We start from the raw sequence: 21,012 nt of genomic DNA, 5'->3' as shown, positions 1-21,012 counted from the left end.
AAGGATTTTTTGCACTGCGCTTACGTAAATATTTTTTTATTGCACTCTTATACTATTTTTGGTTAAAAGTTTTCAAATTTATTTATTAAACATCTTACAAAATTTTCACAACGGTAACACCTAATTTACCTAATTTTTATCTAATATGCCCTACTCTAAATTCTGGTAACATTCGGTGCCATACTGACATAACTTACCATTTCCCTCAATTAACCACCAATTTACTCGAACTCGCACACGGCCAAAGTACTATATTTATATTAATTAATATATTCATACAATCATCAATATTCTTCAAAAATTTTATTATGACCACTGTACTCATGAAATCTATTGTGAACTCTCAATGCTAACAGAATGTCTTGCAACAATTCTTTATTAAGTAAAAAAATCTTCTCTGATAACAAAATTATTATTGTATAAACCATATAAAATAATAAAACTTCCAAATTTTGTTATATTTGTATTTCCAATAATTATTTAAGAAAATATAATGGTGTATAATAAAAACTACTTAACAGTGCTATGTTATTAACTAACATAAATGCACAGCTGTTTGAAATGAAAATGACAACTGGGGCTCGTTACTTCTTTTACTTGACATTTCTTTATTTATTGTTTTATAAATTCTTCTACTTCGTACGAACATTGCTTGTGTATGTGGCTAAAATAAAACTTTTTGAGTAAACAATAAAACTGCGAAATAAAAAGAAAAATAAATTAAATAATATCCACGAAAGAAGTTAAACTGTTTAAAAATACATTTCATCTACAACAGTAAATGAAAATGAAGCCACCCGTGTTAACGTCGACAGCACTTGGGGACAAGTTTAAATCAATATTTGTTTGCTTAATATTAACAGTATTTATTACTCATTTAGCAGAAGCAAGAAAACATCATCTAGAAGTTAGAGTAAGTTGTAAAAATAATAAATGCATTAATAATAATAGCCTTCTAACAACATTACATTGTTACAGAATGACATACGACCATACATTGCACTTAGCACATTTGGATTTTATACCGGGGGCTACTTAGACGTGAAATTGAGTAAATTAAATATTGACAATGAAAATCCAAACGAAAAGGTAAGTCGAATATAATAAAAATGTATGACAATCTTTTATTGAAAAAAATCTTTAGTTTGGCCTTTCACTCGACAAAACAACAATAGACCAAATGAACCCCTATCTAGACTCACATCAAAATAAGTGTATTTTGGAGGAACAATCCAATATGCAAACCAATGGTCCTATTTTATTCTTTTTACTTGATCTTAAAAATTTGCAGTAAGTTAAAGTATATAATTTTATTTTCAATTTCAAAAAAATTATTCTTAGTGTGAAGGTGCAGTGTTCTCCGGAATGGCAAAATATGCATATTTATAAAGATCGTTCTACTTATATGATGTTTAGGGGCAAGCGGCAATCATTAGCAAAAGTTAGTGATTCTTCATTATTTTCTAAAAAGCGAAATACTCGCGATATAGATAATTTGGAAGAATCTGAAGAATATGAACCTGACAATGTTATGCCAATAGAAGCAAAAATGGAAAACCTTAAAACATCATCACCTGTTGCACCAGTATTATCACCGAGTTCTATCAAACCAGCTAATACTGTTATGAATAAATCTTCAGCTATATTGCCTTCTAAACACGAAAATGATTTTTCAAATGCAGTGTTACCTGTTGAAGATTCTGCACAAGCGTCAAGTATGCAGTCTTCCAAGGAAAATATGCAAGCTCAACTATGTAAGGATTTTATATTACCCCTAACGAAAACAGTAATAAATGGACAAAACTACTACAATATGTCGGTATGTTGTTATACATAAATTTAAATATACTAAGAGCTTCATATATCATTTGGGTGCTCGAAGTGTGCTTGAACCAAGTATGAGCCTCTCGAAAGTGTTCAAACAACATATTGTATTTTAAAATAAAATGAAATAATTGAACAGATGTTTAACTCGAACATCTTCGAGCAGCTCGGGCATTCAAACTGTTCGTTCCAAATATTCGACTTTAGGTATACTCGAACCGTTCAGTATACCTCAAAGGCCTGGTATAAATAGATAACATGATTTTTTTTTTAATTTTTAGTTTTCAATGCTGGTGACATCCATTCTTGAGGAAGGACTTTATAATTTATATTTTCATTCTTGTCCAAATTACAGTCAACAAAAAATAATATCCTTTAATGTGAGTATCGAAATTGATTAATTTCATTACATTTTATTATTAACAATGTGATGTGTATTTACAATATTGTTTTCATATATATTCTAAATTTATTCATAAACTATGTAAATGAAGGTTGACATTGAGGAAAACAACAATGGAAATTTTCTCTCAGCGGGTGAAATGCCTCTACCGGCTCTTTATTTCATGATGAGTTTATTATTTTTCCTATCTGGACTATTTTGGGTATTCATACTTAAAAAAAGCAAGTACGTTGCATGATTAAATGAATTTTTATTTAAATTTGGGAATAATTTTATGTAAACAAAATGTTTCTACATTAATTTAAGTTTTAGCATTCAATATTATTCATAAGTTTATTATTCATAGGCACAGTGTCTACAAAATTCACTACATAATGGCTGTGTTGGTATTTCTGAAATCTTTATCTCTTCTATTCCATTCCATAAATTATCATTTTATCAATACACGTGGAGAACACATAGAAGCCTGGGCTATTCTCTATTACATAGCACATTTGTAAGTTTGTGATTAATATCAAAAGTATTATATTTTGTAAATTGTTATAAACACAATAGGCTCAAAGGTGCAGTATTATTTATAACAATTGTACTTATCGGCACTGGATGGACATTTATAAAACACATTCTATCAGATAAAGACAAAAAGATTTTTATGATTGTCATACCGTTGCAAGTAAGTTTAATTATATTTATATAAAATTATTTTGTTATTTAAAATTATTTATATTAAATATACATTAGGTTCTCGCAAACGTTGCTGAAATTATAATAGATGAATCAGAAGAAAGTGATATTGAATTTCGAATGTGGAGAAACATTTTCATTTTTGTTGATTTACTTTGTTGCGGTGCCATACTCTTTCCCATTGTTTGGTCTATTCGGCATCTACACGAAGCCTCTGCAACAGATGGCAAAGCGGCTATAAACCTACGAAAACTTAAACTTTTCCGACAATTTTATATAATGATCGTTTGTTATATATATTTTACACGTATTATTGTTTATCTACTTAAAATGACTGTGGCCTTCCAATACGCTTGGTTAGATGAAATGTTTCATGAAATGGCCACATATGTATTCTTTGTGTTGACGGGTTATAAATTCCGTCCAGCTTCATCGCATCCTTACTTTGCTGTGGGGGATGAAGATCCTGATGATGATGTAGTCGAGGTACTAACTGAATCTGGACTAACACAGGGTCTACACCGTACAAAAGCTCAAAACCGTAGTGAAAAACCATCAACGATTGTTATTGAGGGCAATGACGAGGAGCGGGAGAACTTAATAACCAAACGCGAATCAAGTCATGAATATGATTAAATTATTCTTTTTAAAAACATAGGACTTACATTTTCGTATATATTTGTTATTATTAAATCTGAGCAATATATCGGTTTATCAAATATTAAGCTGTAGTTGACGTATGATAAACTTTAGTGTTGCTTAAATTATATTTTTAAGTTTAATTATTGCAACTTGCAGTTGTTGTTGGGAGAGACTGATGAGGTATATTTTGCATATTTTATTAAACTAAACTTAGACTTCTAATAATGTAAATTTATTTAAATATGTTCTTGTTTTCGATAAGTAATTATATATTAGTTCCAATAGTGCCAATAAATTCATAGATTTTTTTATTTTGTAACTTTGTGCATTAAATGTTGTATACTTCAATTTATGTGTTTGTAATTAAAATAAAATATTAATTTACCTCATCATTGGCATATGCTAACCACTTATCACCGCACTATTCAGACACAAATACAATCAACGAAGGGCACCAATTTCCATAAAATTTGAAATTTTATTGTAGAAATGATATTAAACATTTTATCTAACACAAATCTGATTTGCTAATGGTAACATTGTTTATGATTCATAAAATTGCTTTTTATTATCACCAACTTGTGAACTACATGTTTTTGTAAAAATAACTCAAAAAAGAATATCTATTTCATAAGAACCTGTATACAATAAATAAGAACTTACGTATAAAAAAACCTTAAAAGCCTTAAATACTAAAGAAATTAATTTAGAGATTGAAATTTCGGCATAAATTGTATGAAAAAAATCATATAAGTTGTGACAGAACCCACAGCCTAAAATGAGAAAAAATAAATAAAGTATATATATAAATATAAATTTATAGCTAAATAAATTGTATTTTAATTTACCCTTGTTAACATATAACCATCCATCACAGCGATGCCTATGCCATCTATTCGTATATGTTGATGCAAGATTTGTAGGGAAAAGTTTTGTATCTTTAATTATAATTAAAAAATTAATTATGTCATTTAGAAAGTTATAAGATATATTTTCACCTGCATGGATATTTTTATATCATGCGCTTCCCGAATTATATTATGTAGTTGATATGTTATACGTTTAACCTATATATAATGGAAGATTTTTAGTTACTTATAAAACATTAAAATTATTCTATTTACCATGGCCATACAGTATTTTGATGTTAATAAAAACACTGGAATTTCTAGAATTGCCGGGATCAACAAAAAATTCTCTGAAATGAAAGAAATGAAAACGTACATTTACTTTAATGTCCCTAAACTGACATATAATTTAAACTGACACATATAATTTATATAATATAAGCACAGTTTTCACAATTCTACTTGCATATATGGTAATATTTATGTATATATATATAAATAATATATATTTTATATATGTATATATTTTATAAAATAATATCCCTTAAGAATGGCAATACAACAAATGTATTTTTACATTATCAAGAGTCTCTTCCATATATATATAATGAATATACTAAAGACAGCAGATGAAACAGCGATATTAATTCACAATGCAATCATAGATGTCTACTTCGTGCAGTAAGAACTGGTCTAGCGCAATTGAGTTCTAAATACATGTTATTAAACATAGACACGTAAGTCCCCACAGATGTATCCCAACTGCACCTCTAACTAGAAGTATTTTTAAAATTCAAACTAATTTTAGTCCTAACGATTTATATCACGGCCAAGTAGAAATGATAAGATTCCTGTCTGAACTTTTCAAGCCATGATGCCTGTAAATTGAATCTATTCCGAAGTATTTGGTCAATATTCTAACGAAAGAGTAGGATTCAAGAAATTACAATCTTATATTGGGCAAGCTTGGCTCACACGCTACTTCCGTATTCATTCTCTTAAAATCATCTCCTTTACCCTCAATGCATCTTCATCATAGTCAAATTTCTTTTTGTGAGATAGCAATAGTAACGCCGAGGCAATATTTCAAACCCATTTGTCTTTTTCTAGTGGACAGCATTTCTGATATACGTTAAGAAAATAATCTGAGCATTATAAAGATATGAGTTTAATAGGATCCGGTTTTAACATGAAATTTCTTAAAATATTTGTGCTGCAGGTCATTTATTTTATAGAATGAATATTTTATATTATATATTAGGAAGACTATATTGAAAAACTATTTTATGCACAAACAAAACCTTCTTCTTACCGTATGTATTTCCAACCGTATATATAGTATAATATGTAAAATATGTATCTACCAATACTCGTACATAAATTTGTAATAAAACTGCTGCTATGGAGAAACTGAATGATTCCTGAAACATTCTGTACATGCCATATATGGTTTGATAGACTTGCTGTTTTTCATATATCTTACGGCGCAAATAATTTCCGAAACCCGTAAATGGTACAACGATTGTAGCGAATCTTGTATAATCTGCCAGAACACATAGATCATGTTCCAGTTTCACTAATTCTTTACGCATAATTTCCAAATGGAAAACAAATTCCATATTACGAGTATGTAAAGCGTAAATGTAAGGCAGGAACATCGACCAATATAGAATTAAATGTCGGCTTTTCTCTTGACGTACTATAAATGTTATTTCTAAGGAGATCTGCATAATGAGAAATATATAAAAAATGCATAGATAACGCCAATTGAACATAATTTGTGTCCAACAATTCTGCACCTTGTCGTTTTTCTTCAATGTTTGTTCACGTAGTTTATTATAGAGCAACCAAAATCTTCGTAGCTTCGAACGAAAGAATATTGACTCTATATAACTTGCTACCAGAGCGAGATGTGCGAAATTTATTTTCAAACCATCGTTAAAATAACCAAATCGATCTTTTTTGAAATAATACTCATCAGTACTGATAAAATTAACAAAGATGTATGTGGAATTATAAATTGTAAATAATAATACGCTCCACAATAATAAAAGACATTCCTTCCTTTTCTTTTTCTCTTCTACTGTTGATGGATTTATTGAAAGTGTGAAAAACCCGAAAATTTGAAATATTCTCATATGCATTCGCAAAATTTTGGACTTCACTATTACCGACATTTTTGCAAACTGCTTCCAATATTTTTCTCTTTTCCGTTAAGAGAAGTATGTAAGGAAATACAGAAGTCAATAGAATTAATTACTAATGTCATGCTATGAAGAATAGTTTCAATTTATCTAATAGATTTTAATTTCTAATTGAATTTTATTAAATTTATCTAACATTTTAAATAATATATTATCTGAAAATATAATTTTTTAAAAAATTTTGGTTAGTACTGTACGTATAGTGTAGAAGGGAACACGTCAATAATTACATTATGTGAAAACATATCAATTATCGTATGTTAACACCAAACTCAGAATATGTGTAATATATAATTATTTAATAATTTTAAAATAAAAATATGAAAGGCCAATCAAATTAATAATTCAACAATTAAAATACAAAAAAAAAATAAATGAAAGTTTTTAGTAAAATAATATTTATTGAATCTCAGAATGGTTACAGGCTCCTCGGGGAGGTATGCAGATCTGAGGTCAATTATTGCTTCGTCTGATGAAGTGATAAACAATAATCCAGTCAAGGTGTAGAAAGGGGTTATGAAGAAACCTCGCAGTTAATAGAGAGTAAATGTGCTGAAGTTCACTGACTCAACTACCTCAACATAATATTAAGAATATTTACTAAAACTTTTTAATCGTATCTAAATTGAGTCAATGATAACTTAATAAATCACTAAACGACATTTTTTTTGATTATGATGAATTCATTATTCATGATAACAATTTGCATTATTGAATTATTCATTATAATATTTTAATTAAATGATTTTTTCTTTTTACAGTCATAAAGTATCATTCTAAAATGAACAATTAAAAATGCTATTGTTTTTATAAAATTAAACATGAATAATTAATTCATTTATTACTAAATTAACGACCTTTACAAACCTAAAGCTAAGGCTGGAATCACCTCTAATTCGCCTGTCAGTATTGAGTATTCGCTAATATATTATAATTAAAGCTCAGACATTTATTACGGCTCACCCACAGCTCAGACTTGGCATAAATCATAAAAATTATAAATTGTATCTTCACGATTTAATGTAGTCTTTTTAATGTAGAATTTTTTATTTAAATTTTCAATAAACAACTCAAGACCAAACCTTTTTCTTCGAAAGCATTCGACGCTTTTTAATAGATAAAAGAATGCAAAATAAGAATATGAAATTGTTGAAGTTCTTAAACTAAACACCGTGCATTTTAAATAATTTTTACTTGCATTTTTTATTTAATAATTTCTAAAATAAATCCCGCATAATTTAAATACTTTTTATTTATATTTTATCTTTGATCTCTAATGCAATAAATTAGTAAACTAATTTAGCTCAAGTGAAATATATGTAATTTTAATATGTTATTAAATTATTTATATTAAAAGATATATTTATATTATATATAGTATTTTATATATTTGAAGCAATCCTGAAATAATTTTATAAAAATAAAAATTAATTTTTAATTATCGAAGTTGAAAATAATGGAACTGCAAGTCTCTAAAAGTATGTTCCTGTATTTTGAAAATTTTTACATCAACCTATTAAAGAACTTATTCTTTATTTCAGATTGAATGTTATTATTCTCAAAACATACAATTAAAAAATTAATATATGGACATCGAATAGAGAAATAATCGACAGTAATGGTTGGTAATCGAAAAAAGCACTATCAGAAAAATTTTGAATAATTATTCTATCACAAAATGGATGTTGAATCACTATTAAATGATATAACAATAAATTATTATTTATTTTCTGGCTCTGAAATGCACTTGTGTTAGAGATTTCAATCAAATTCTTATTTCGATATATCAGAACTATTATATGAACGTTTTGAGATGGTTTTCGATAACTTGTCACCACATACCACGCAATAGTTTAGCTAAGTTATGGCTGAATCTTCAACAATATGAACATTATCTGAATAAATACAATGTTTTGAGTAACCCCACAAAAAAACACCAGGAAACACAATATAAAACGTATTGTGTGCTTTGTGAGAGCGTTCTGTTGAAATTGCATACGGATATCCTCCACAATCATATATTCAACTGCATCAGAAGAAAAAATCAGTAGTTCTATATTCGCTTTTTCAAAGATGGTATGAGCATACCACAACTCCAGATCAAATACCACAGCATTGCATACAATAAGTTTTTGTGAATGAAATCGTTTTAAAATAGTTATTTATGGAGTTTCATTTCCCCGGATGCAACAATTTTTTTCATTGACATATTCACCAAACGAATAATATAAATTATTACTGAAGAAAATTCGACGTTAAAACCATGTCCACTCCATGCTGATTTCTAGAACACGGCCAATAAAAAAAGTAGTTTCGGTTTAGCTGCACCACATAATCAGTTTAAGGGTGAAATAAAGCTTCAGGTTAACAGGTGTCTGATTTCAAGCAAACGCCTAATTAAAAATATGTCTATGCAGTGGTGTAACAATATATGTCTAAAAAAGCAAACGTTTCCGGATGACATTGATGGAGCGGTAGTAACAAAATAAAATATTTTAAATTGATTAATGTATAGACTCAGTCAACATGTATGATGTTTTTCTAACTATCTTATTAGTTAATTCCTTAGAGTACGTAGTAAAAAAATAGCAAACCAAGGTTCAATGCAATCTGCAGTGAGATAATGATGGTATCTATAAAAGTTTTTTCTATTTCCAACTGTAACCTTCATCACACATTTTCGAAACTACAAAAATAATACATCATGTCTTATATGAAAATAGTACTTATACACCATATATAGATATTAATAATTCTTTCCAAATCAGATTGCAGTCATCAGAAAACAAATAACTGTTTCCAAATTTCATTAATTTGTTTAAAACTTAGTTATATCCAGTTAATTAATTAGCCCATAATGTTAATTTATACTTTTGAAATTCAACACAAATATTAAAGATATATTTAAGAATTAGAATAATTTACTAACCTAAAAAACTCCAACTTGCATATATCGTGTAGTACATAAAATATATATCAACAAGTACCCGTACATAAATTTTAAATAGAACTGCAGTAATTGAGTAACCAAAGCACTTCTGAAACGCTGCAAACATCTCATATATAGATCCATATATTTTTTGTCTATCCCTCAATTTTCGTAATAAATATCGCTTGAATCCAGTAAAAGGCAATACATTACTTGCAAAACGACTATATTCAGCCAATGTAGACAAATCTTGTTCCAACTGCAACAGTTCAAGACGAATAATTTCCATATACATAATAAATTCCATATTACGAAAGTGTGTAATTAAAATGTAAGGCGTGAACATAACCCAAAATAGTATAATGTGTCGAGACTTGTCTTTTTGTAAAATAATAAACACAAATTCTACTACAATTTCTAACAAAACGAATCCGTAAAATATGCTTATATACCAGATATGTCGGCGAAAATCCAAAGTAAGATTGTTTTGCTTACATTTGATTTCAAAGTCATGTAGTTTGGAATAAAGTAACCAAAATCTTTTTAAAGCTTCACGATTCATTAAGGATTCTATATAAATTGCAATGATAGCAATTTGTGCAGTTGTAACTTTTAATACGTCATTGAAGTAACCAAAACGGTCTCCAATAAACAAAAATTCATCTTTACTTATGAAACCAACAAAAATTAAGAGCATTGTGAATATGGAAAAAAGGGTCGCACTCCACAATTTGAGAATATTCTCGATAATCTTAGCATGCCTCGCAAGATTTGTATTCACTGCTAATGTAAAGAAACCGAGTAATTGATAAAGTCTTATATGCGCTCTTAGAACCGCTGAATGCACTTTTATCGACATTTCAATTTTGACTGATTATAGTAAAAATGTTCAGATAGATAAATATTATAGATTCGATATTAAAATTACGTCAATAACATTAATTTCATTATTTGTTGGACGGTAGCGAATTCATTTCCCACTCGTACTGTAATGAATTATCGGCAACATGCAATATAATAATTATTATATATTTTAAAGTTATTTCAATTAGCACTTAAATACAATACGTAAAAATTGCAAACATTTGACTTGCATGTCTTTGGGTCAGTTGGCTAATGAACACTGACTCTGAGCTTCAAATTTGGCAGGGCACGAGTTCAATCCCTAGTACTTGCAATCTCAAAAAATTATTTACAAATAATTAAATAGTCTTCTATAATTCCAAGACCACTGATGGTGGGTATTTGGCACTACTCGAGCTGTATGGTCAGTTAAAATTGAGTTAGTTATAATAATACAATAATACAATAATACAATAATACAATAGAGAGGTTTCGAAACCTCTCTATTGAAATTTTTAACAAACTCTTCTTATATAGAATATTTAGACAATTAAAAAAAAATCTATATCTATAGTCTATAGTTATATCTATATCTATAGTTATACATATATTTATAATATCTATAATTTTGTTTATTTGGGAAAGTTTTTGCTAACGGAAACTGATCATAATATCAGAGTAATATCACAGGAAGTGCATTGTTAAGTAATGAAGATTTTTGAAAAATTATATTTTGTTTTTGAATTTCAACCACTGAATAAGAACGATTGAAACTAAAATAAGGACCGCTCCTGCTTTCCCTACTAAAAGACGATTTATCAACTTTACAAAACTGATTAAATCTAGACATAAAATTTCTAATTAATTAAAATATTCAAAATTCAAATGTATGTTTTAGTTACACTTGAACAGAAAGCACGAACTGAATTTAGTTTATATAAATATAGTGCAGCTAATAAAATGCAATATAAAGATACGAAAATGACTAAGAAGTCTTTCAAGTGCAGTGAAGAAACTCCAATAAAACTAAATCGATTTATGCTAATTCATTTGCGTTTCTTTCAATATTTCGGCTTGTGCCCCGTATCCATGCAATTACATGATGGCCATGACCATTGGCAATTAAAGAACACGTACCATTTGGCCTGGATATTCTTTCATTTATTTGCCTTTATACTGCTACATTTAGTGGCTGTATATAGTGGTAAAAAATTATTCTATAATGATGACAGTTTTTCTAAGTTTAATGATATACTTAAGTTATCTACTGCAATTCTCGCACACTATGTTACATTAATTGAAATGATATTACAGCGTAAGAAAATGTATTGCTTTCTTAAAATGCACACTAACTTAAATAACATCCGTCTTCAAACAAACACCTCAAGTCAATTAAAATCTTCTCTATTCATCTTTCGTCGTTTCATATGTAACTACATTAGTTTCTTCATCCTCACATTTACGGTTGATCTAATACATGTTATGAATCCAAGCAACAACTTACAGATAGTTATATATTTCATAAGTTATAAGCCCAGTGTATTTATCTGTAGCTTACGTTGCATACAGTTTATGCTGTACTTAGAAATAATACAACTTGAAGTTAGAGAATTAAACGTCCGATTGGAGAAATTGATTAATTCATGTTTGAAACTTCATTTGCAAGACGTCAAAATTGCAATTGGTGGAAATTTGGAAGCAAATATTTTAACAGAACTGAGATCCATTATGTTGGATTATAGTCAAATTTATGATATGTGTGAATCAATAAAATCCAGTGTTAACTGGTCTACTTTATTAAATTATGTGAGAGCTTATGTACAAATTTTGGTCGATTGTTATTGGTCTTATTATTTGATTTATATTAGAAGTGGCATTATTGGTAGGCATACTTAAATGATTACTATAAGAAAACGTTAATTAAGTTTATATTTCAGGATATACTTTAATAATACCAACAGGAATTATACTATTACAACTGTTTCTAACATCAAGAAATTGCATGCGTTCGGTAAGAGTTTCTAAGCCATCAGTACTAGCACCTATTACTTTAATATTACTTTAAGTTTTCTTTCAAAAACGAATACATCCTTTTAATACATAATATACACATTATTAAAATATTGAGCACGGACAACAATTCTCTATTGTAAAAAAATTTGGTGAATGATAATATGAGAGATTTATTATATAGCCCAAAACTTTACAACTTATTGAAGTGAAATTACTTTCATTCTTGCTCTTATGTTTTTATGCTCTAGTTAGTTTTATAAGCAAATGTTTATAATAGTAAGTAAAGGCTACATAATACTATGTTCAGACAGCCAAATTTTCTTAATTTCGTAAAAATGAAATTAAGTTAATTTCGAAAGTGTTCATATTACACCAAATTAAGGAAACCATATATTTTGTCTACAAATCGAATGTTAAAAATTACCTATTCCAAACACCCTTTGTATTTGGGAAATTTTAAAAATTCATTAATATAACTATAAATGTTGGCATTTAGTAGTTTTATTAGCTTTAGTGTATTTCAGGTATGTGAATTATTATTTTTCACTCTATTTTAAATTAATAACCCTTACAGTTCTTTCTCTGTATTCAAATTGAAAAATATTCACTACTTTCAAAATATTTCCCAGTTTTGTTAAAATCAACTTTTTTATTTAAAAAAAATGTCACTTTTTAGTTACCTCAACTTTATTTTTTGCTTAAAATATATCTCACGGATAGTTGCATTTCAAATGTCCCTTAATTTTAGCCTTCCTTTCAACGAAATTAAGGCAATTTTCCTTAATTTTGTCGTAGCCGTAAAACTGAAAAAACAACTTAATTTCGCTGAAATGAAGTTCATATTAAGATTTTTGCGAAATTAAGGTCGTGTGCGAGTTAGGCTAAGTTGCGTTCTAAATGAGGGAAATTCTAAGTTGTGTCGATAATGTATTGATGTGTCGATACGTGTTGATAAATGGCAAAATGTGTGCAATGCAAAAAATCCCAAAAAATCTCCCATTTGGTTTAGCATCAACTTAGCCTAACTCGCACACGTCCTAAGTTGTGTCTGAACATAGTATGAGTTGCAGTCAAAGAAGATGCAATAGAATTACAATCATACTTGAATGGAATTGTAAAAATTAATTTATTTATATATTTGAATTTAAATAAATTTTTATTATTTATTTGAAGGAACTACAATGCATTAAAAATATAGTTATTATATATACATTAAGAATTCACTAATGTTAATTAATCTGATAATAATATGACTAGAGCTTTGTATTATTTTTACAAAGGAGTAAATTGAAGGCCATTTCTGTTATATTATTCGCAATTTGTCAGAGTGGCATGCTGATTAATATCTACAAAAACTACAAGTTAATTAAATACAAAAATTAAATAATTAAAACAAGCAATCATTTATTAAAACCATTCGTAATCTTTATACAATAGTGAATATATTTTCAGTAAAAAAAGAAGTAAACTCATGAACTAGTATTGAATCAAACTGCTAATAAAACTGATAATAAATAAATTAATAAATATATAAATAAATGAATATACATCCTAAAATTTATTAAAAGATACAAAAATGACTAAGAAGTCTTTCAAGTGCAATGAAGAAACTCCAATAAGACTAAACCGATTTATGCTAATTCATTTGCGTTTCTTTCAATACTTCGGTTTGTGTCCAGTATCCATGCAGTTGCAAGATGACCACGACCATTGGCAGTTGAAGAATCATTATCATTTGGTTTGGTTGGGCTTTCACTTATGTGCTTTTATTACGCTACATACTTTCGTTATACGTAACGCCCAGAAATTATTCTACACAACCGACAGTTTTGGACTATTCAATGACATACTTAAGTTATCGGCAGCTATTATAGCACACTACGTCACATTAATCGAAATGATTTTCCGACGTAAGGAAATGCATAGATTTCTACAAATCTACACCAGCCTGTACAGAAATCGTTTACAAGTCGATTCATCCAAATATAAAAAAAATTCCGCCTATACTTTTCGCCGCTTCATATGTAATTATATTGGTTTCTTCACAATAATGTGGGCAATTGATATAAATTATCTTACAAATCCAAGTAACAGTTTACAGATAGTTATGTATTTTATAAGTTATATGCCCAGTGTACTTATCTGTAGATTCCGTTTAATACAGCTTATGCTGTATCTGGAAATGTTGCGTATTGAGATTGAAAATTTAAATGAGCGCTTGGATGAATTGATTAGCTCATGCTTAAAACTTTATGAGCAGGGCGTCAAAATTGCAATTGGTGGAAATTTGGAAGCAAATATTTTAACAGAACTGAGATCCATTATGTTGCATTATAGTCAAATTTATGATATGTGTGAAGTGCTAAAAGCCAGCTTAAATTGGTCTACTCTGTTAAATTATGTAAAAGCTTACGCGCAAATTTTGGTTGATTGTTATTGGTCTTATTATATGGTTTATGTTGGTAGTGATATTGTTGGTAGGCATAGTCAAATTAATTATATTTTAGTTTTATTTTTCAATTATTTTATTTTTAGAATATACTTTGATATTGCCTACAGTAATTATAGTTCTTCAATTGCTTTTAACTTCGAGAAACTGCATGCGTTCGGTAAGCTATATTAACCTCTAAGAAAACTTAATATTTTTTTTATAATGTAATACATATAAACTATGTAATGTATACTGTAAACAATATACACTATACTTAAATCTCCAGAAAATAAAGCATTGAAATTAATTAAATGAATTGATTAAGCAGGGTCAGATGTGTCACATAGGTCAGAGAGGTCAAAACAACCAGAAAGCATAATTGTTTGGAATTTAAATCTACCTTAACGTGTTATTAATAAATAATATTTAAAATATAAGAGAAATAAAAACTGTATCTGAAAAATTAGTTTTATAATTAGAGGCATTTGATCCAATACTCTGGAAGAACTTTCACTTTAATAAAACAGTATCTATACTGGCTAGACTTTAGAAAGATTTATACATAAACAAACATAAACATCGTGCTATAGTCTGATCAATATAAACTTCAAATCAGTATACATTTAATTAATTATCTATATATCTATGATTTTAAATCAGTTTTCAAATTTATACAGGCTCAGTTCTTTGGTCACAACATTCACAAATTAAGACATAATATTGAAAACGTTCGAATCGCAGCACTTGTAAGTATTTCAAAGATATAATCAAAAAATACTTTATGAAAAATTTCTAATTATTACAGATACAAAATTTTTCACTGCAAATACTTCATCAACAAATTGTGATTGATGTCCATGGTTTTTTCGTACTAAATTGCGACTTAGCCAGATCGGTAAGTTCCTTATTAAAAATTAGCTATTAGAGGTGCACTATAAAATTATTATCTGATCATGTGATCTTATGATTTTTATGATTGTTATTTTGTATAGTTGAATTTTAAATTATGAAATTAGGTATTAGAACAAAATATATAACAGGTTCTATGAAATTTTTGGAAATCGTTTTCTTTTAATATTTTTAAGTGAAATCAGGGATTATTTCAATTTGTTTCCTAACATAAAAGTCTAGACCTATCAAAAATATGTCAGAACTAATCATTTTTACTTTAGTTTCAATTAAAAATTACTTTGGACCAATAACAAGAAATCTATTTCGAGTAGAAAAGTGAGTAATAGTGTGGAATTTTTTGAAACCCAAAAAAAAATTTTATTTTTTAGTTAAATGTATTCTTGGCCACACAGCTGTTGATTTTTATAAAGCAATTCTTCTGTTATTTGTCTTAATCATAGTAAAAATTTATTTAATTTAAAATCACTATTTTTTTTACTTTGCTATGCTTTACTATATTTAACCAAATCCATTCTAAAGTCCGTCTTCTTTTGTACTTAATTGAAAGTAAAGCTATATTAAATATTACACTGTGGGGTATTATTGCAATGTTTATATAAATGTGACATACTCAAATTAAATTTAATTTAATTAATCTATAAGCTTTTATTTTTATTCACATCAGCCTTTTCACCAATTAAAAATAATTAGAAAGTGGACTCACAATTACTCTAAATTAAATTTAATTTAATTTATGAAAAAAGTTATAATAAGAATTTATAAAAATTTATACCTGGACATGACTTCCGTTAATTATATACTTCTGATTTTTTCAGTTAAAATGTAAAAAAAAATGTAAAATATCTTAGAAGAAATATTTCGTTACAAACTGTATTTGTTGATATTTTTAAAACTAATATTATTATTAAAAAGAAATTTTCCAATAAAAAATTAATTTTTCTTCTTTTAGATACTTGGCTCAATAACCACATATATGCTGTTTTTTATACAATTTATGCCTAAGTTTCAAACAATTTGAACTCAAAAATATATTTGTTTACTAAGAAAACATTCCATAACAGCAGAGAAACATGGGTACAAAAATTGGTTAAATAATTTTCAGAAGAAACCGTAAAAGTGCTTTCGTAATACAAGCCATTCGGTGAGCCCGTGGCGACAATGCGATTTGGGATGTTTTTTTTTTTGAAAACAAACAGAAGAAGAAATTCGAAACAAAATAAAAATGTGCTTATTTTCATTTTTACATAATGTATTTAACTATTTTAACTACAAATAAATAATTACTAAAATAAATAAAATTATAAATAAATAAATAAAAGCTTAAAATTAAGCTTTACATAATGTTCACACTAAACGTTGGGTAATTTAATGTTTATAAAAATGGTGTGGGATAGGGGTAACCAGTTGTACTGTCAACGCCTTGTACATGCCCCGCACTATAGCTATCCAAACCGCTATATGTATTTGGTTTATTATAATGTGCTGTCCAAGTTTCTGGCTCTTTAGGTACTGTAAAGACTTCATCATCGAATAAAGTATTTTGCCTTACATTTTGTTCATAATGGTGGGTTTCTGTTTGTTGATCATTAGATGAAGGCAGGTAACTATCAGCTGCTGCAATAGTACTACTACTACTACTCCTATAGCCGGTATCAAAACTCTGTGTATAGTCATGTTCGTAGTTATTGCGATAACTGGTTGTGCTACTGCCTTGTGGTGCGTAATTGTAACCACTATCTACTGTGCTCGGTCTATATGAACTCTGATACTCATGCTCTACATGAATTTCATCAGGGAGTGATATCGGTGGATATCTTACACTGTCATAATTATTTTTAGTATAATGTTCATAGGATTCAGGTACTTTATCATAATTGTACTGCGAGTGCTCATATGATGGAAACTTGCTACTACTGGTTAAATCTATAGTCTCTTCAATAGGTGTCTTATGTGCATAGTTGAATTTTGGTGTGTTATAAGTATGCGTTTCTTTATAACTCTTTGGCTTGTGGTGATAATCGTCGATATGTTTATGCCGACCTGAAGTTTCAACAACTTTAAAGGTATCAATATGTGATGGTTTGTAATCATAACCGCCTTCATAGTCGCTTGGCTTTGATTCAATCACACGTATTGTTTCGACGGGCTCTTTAGGATGATAGTGATGGAAGTGACCATGCGTTGGTTGTTTCTTTTTATGTTTTATAACTTTATAGGTGTTAGTGTGCTTTTTTGGTATTGTTTCTGCTGGTTTTACAACATAAGTCTCTATTGGCTTTTCAAATATTTCATCACTGTCGTCGTGAGGAAATTCCTTGAAATCTGCATTACTAAATGTGGGCTTCTTATAACTACTCTCTAGCCAATTACTATGTTTGCCACTATAACCTTTTTTCGACGGTCTTCTACGATGATGATAGTGATGTATAACTTTATGTGCTGGAATAACTGGGGCTGTTGCATGATGACTTGAATCAGAGTGTTGATATTCATGTTCTTCTCCACTAGAGGCATCTAGTTTGTGTGGTAAGTGTAACTTTATATGCACAAACTCATTTCCAAAAGTTGGTACACTACATGCGGTATTTATATAGTAAATTAACGTTAAGAAAAACTGTGGATAGAATATTTTTTTATTAAACACTGCAACATTATTTATTTCTTCTTACTTACAAAAATTTGTTTGAAAATTGCCATTATTTAAACTGAATTTCTCTTATATCGATTATATTAATTTTCTTTTCTATGGCAATTTATTCTTATTTATATTCAAATATTATATAAAATATGTATACAAATATTTTATTTTAAATTTTATTTTTTTTTTTACTAATTTAATTTTTTTATTTAACACTGTCACTTTTTAGTCGGTTGATTGACGAAATTCGTTTAAACCGCATAGTAGCTTTTAACACAATTTATATAGAGTCGCCGTGGCCTTTGTAACGCTGTTGGCGTTGACATCTTCCAAATTGGTACTTTAAGTAGCGGTATTTTGATCGAACTCTCGTGGCTATTGTCTTCTCGTATCGGAAGAGATGTCAACTTAATTGTAAACGAAATTTTGGAATTTTAAATTTGATAACACACCAAACGAAAGTTTATAGAAACCCAATTTCTGCTTTAATAAATTTCTTCTCTTCCGTCTGGTCAATAGCAGATAACAACAAATGCTACCGGCTTCAACAGTGGCTTAGAAACAATTTTTTAACTGAGCTCAAGCTCAGTTGGTGTAAATGAATTGCAATCAACTCTTATAATTTAAAACTGTTAAGTAAGAAATAAATTGAACTAATTAATTAATTAAAATTATTGACGCAATTAATTTTAAAAATAATAAATATCGTATAGACCTTTGATGTAATTTATGGAATAGCAAATCCTTCTGAAGTAAATACTTAATTTAATATTTAAATAATATATTTCAATATGATATGTTTTTAAAATAGTTGATAATTGAATTATTTGATTTAAACTGACTTGAAATGCATTTGCTAACCACTTTAACAGCAATCAAGCTATTATTTAAATTGGGCAAGGAAATTATGAAGTGTTAATAAAGCATATGTTACATTTATAAATATTTAAAAATATATTTATATACAGCCGATTGTTTGCATGGGTGTAGCAGTAGAACAATTATACAAAAGTTTTTATTAATTAAACTGAATTTTATTGAAGGTTAAATTAAAACTGTAGCTATTAAGCGATAAACGATTGGTAGCAAAAAAATCCCAATCACCGATAAACATTTGTTCCAGTTATTCAAATGTAATTGTAAAATTATGGATAAGAGTTTAATTTGTATAACATTTATATTTATAATTTGGTGAAATCATAAAATCCAATTGAATTTGTCTACCAATACAATTGTTATAATTAGAAGGGAATAATATTGACTATCATTGGTACAACCTGGTACAATAATGAAACTGCTGAGAAGTCTATAGATTTATTTTCATGTTCTTGTGCGACATCAATTACAACACTATTCCCAAAATAATAATTTCTCTACCAATTATATACTTTTGACTGTTTTTCAACAGTGAAAATCTTTTAAATGTTTAAGACTAATATTAATTGATATGTAGCTTATATATAAAAATAATTAGGTATTGCCCATGAGTCAAGTAAACCCACTACATCGATATCTTCTATCATAATTTTGTGAAAATTCTGTTATCACTTTCTATCATACAACTGTGTCAAACATGTTTCTTATATACTCATGCTTCTTCTTTCTATTTCTAATAAAATTTACACTCTGTATCCTTATAAACCCCCTAGTAATTAAAAACTCTTCGTCTGGCCAATTCGTTAATGATTTTTTTTTTTATGAAGAAAGCCTACTACTTACATCATATCCGTTACCTTTAGTTTGAATTCTTCATATATCAGATTTTACATTGGTATTCCGGGTTTTGATTCAACTGTTATGTAGCATGTGGAAGAAACCAACCCATTGTCAACAAGTATACCGAGCTGTTCCCGTTTTATTAAACCAATTTGCTAAACACTTAACAACACTTTGCAATACTTAAAATGTAGAACATCATCATCATCTGAAGAAATATTACAACAACCATTAGTCATCAGCATGTTTAAGAGTGGTCTTTATTTTACTATAATTATGTATATAGAAACTTTTGTTATAAATGTATAATTATATATAAATGTATAAATAACATCAGTATGTTTATTTTGTACACAAAAAATAGTACAACTTATTACTTTAAATGTACTGTAATGCTCAACAATTAACTCTACTTCGTTATTTGATTAGTATCTTCATCAATAATTGTTATTAGACTTCTAAAAGATTTCGATTAAATTAAAAGTAGATTAAAAACTAGTCCATAATGGTATCTCATTATTATGAGATCATTATTATCAATATGATGATTATGATATGGTAGCCACTTTAAAACTACTCAAATTCATTTTAAAAACTTTGTACCATCACTGTCCTACACGATTTTATGAGTACCCTGGAAAGTTAATTCCTTACCTATACACACCTTAGTAACCTGAACAGCTTCCCGCTTTATAATAGTTTGTAACACATTTATCATAATGACAGACGTTAATAGATTGACAATGGTTATAATTAAAGTAAAAAGAGTCTCAGTGTTCTTTAATCTATTTTCAGATAGAAAAAATATATAATAATAATTCTTTTCTTTTTTTACTATTCAGTGCCGATGATCATTATATATGTGATGATGTATTAGATGTAAGCATATCAGCATAATAATAATATTTTAATCTATGTTGCAGGG

At 28.1% G+C, this 21,012-nt stretch overlaps 5 protein-coding genes across 5 annotated transcripts; 3 read left to right on the top strand and 2 right to left on the bottom strand.

Annotated features, from left to right (window-relative positions):
* Nucleotides 1-543: 543 nt before the first annotated feature.
* On the top strand, nucleotides 544-3,901 carry LOC119671185 (protein GPR107). Its single transcript, XM_038081736.1, has 9 exons — nucleotides 544-913; nucleotides 979-1,089; nucleotides 1,145-1,290; nucleotides 1,342-1,819; nucleotides 2,106-2,204; nucleotides 2,319-2,452; nucleotides 2,574-2,723; nucleotides 2,783-2,900; nucleotides 2,969-3,901. Exons 1-9 carry the CDS (start codon nucleotides 782-784, stop codon nucleotides 3,545-3,547), a joined length of 1,947 nt encoding a protein of 648 aa, XP_037937664.1. The 5' UTR covers nucleotides 544-781; the 3' UTR covers nucleotides 3,548-3,901.
* A 99-nt stretch (nucleotides 3,902-4,000) lies between these two features.
* On the bottom strand, nucleotides 4,001-6,578 carry LOC119671186 (gustatory receptor 8a-like). Its single transcript, XM_038081737.1, has 5 exons — nucleotides 5,714-6,578; nucleotides 4,678-4,751; nucleotides 4,552-4,620; nucleotides 4,402-4,491; nucleotides 4,001-4,326 (listed from the first exon to the last, which is right to left on the bottom strand). The coding sequence occupies exons 1-5, from the start codon at nucleotides 6,576-6,578 to the stop codon at nucleotides 4,255-4,257; spliced, it is 1,170 nt and encodes a 389-aa protein (XP_037937665.1). The 3' UTR covers nucleotides 4,001-4,254.
* Nucleotides 6,579-11,828: 5,250 nt separating this feature from the next.
* Nucleotides 11,829-12,485, top strand: LOC119671187 (gustatory receptor 8a-like). The gene is made up of 2 exons (XM_038081738.1): nucleotides 11,829-12,259; nucleotides 12,315-12,485. Exons 1-2 carry the CDS (start codon nucleotides 11,860-11,862, stop codon nucleotides 12,440-12,442), a joined length of 528 nt encoding a protein of 175 aa, XP_037937666.1. The 5' UTR covers nucleotides 11,829-11,859; the 3' UTR covers nucleotides 12,443-12,485.
* A 1,481-nt stretch (nucleotides 12,486-13,966) lies between these two features.
* Nucleotides 13,967-16,954, top strand: LOC119667031 (gustatory receptor 8a-like). The gene is made up of 5 exons (XM_038076311.1): nucleotides 13,967-14,867; nucleotides 14,926-14,999; nucleotides 15,499-15,567; nucleotides 15,627-15,716; nucleotides 16,683-16,954. Exons 1-5 carry the CDS (start codon nucleotides 13,967-13,969, stop codon nucleotides 16,749-16,751), a joined length of 1,203 nt encoding a protein of 400 aa, XP_037932239.1. The 3' UTR covers nucleotides 16,752-16,954.
* A 151-nt stretch (nucleotides 16,955-17,105) lies between these two features.
* LOC119667030 lies at nucleotides 17,106-20,095 on the bottom strand. The gene is made up of 2 exons (XM_038076310.1): nucleotides 20,091-20,095; nucleotides 17,106-18,306 (listed from the first exon to the last, which is right to left on the bottom strand). Exons 1-2 carry the CDS (start codon nucleotides 20,093-20,095, stop codon nucleotides 17,106-17,108), a joined length of 1,206 nt encoding a protein of 401 aa, XP_037932238.1.
* Between the last annotated feature and the right edge of the window lie 917 nt (nucleotides 20,096-21,012).

Source organism: Teleopsis dalmanni, chromosome 1 (genome assembly GCF_002237135.1).
Source record: "Teleopsis dalmanni isolate 2A chromosome 1, ASM223713v2, whole genome shotgun sequence".
In the NCBI taxonomy this organism is placed as follows: domain Eukaryota; kingdom Metazoa; phylum Arthropoda; class Insecta; order Diptera; family Diopsidae; genus Teleopsis; species Teleopsis dalmanni.
Note: the sequence above shows the minus strand (reverse complement) of the source record. Positions and strands in the feature narration are given on the sequence as shown.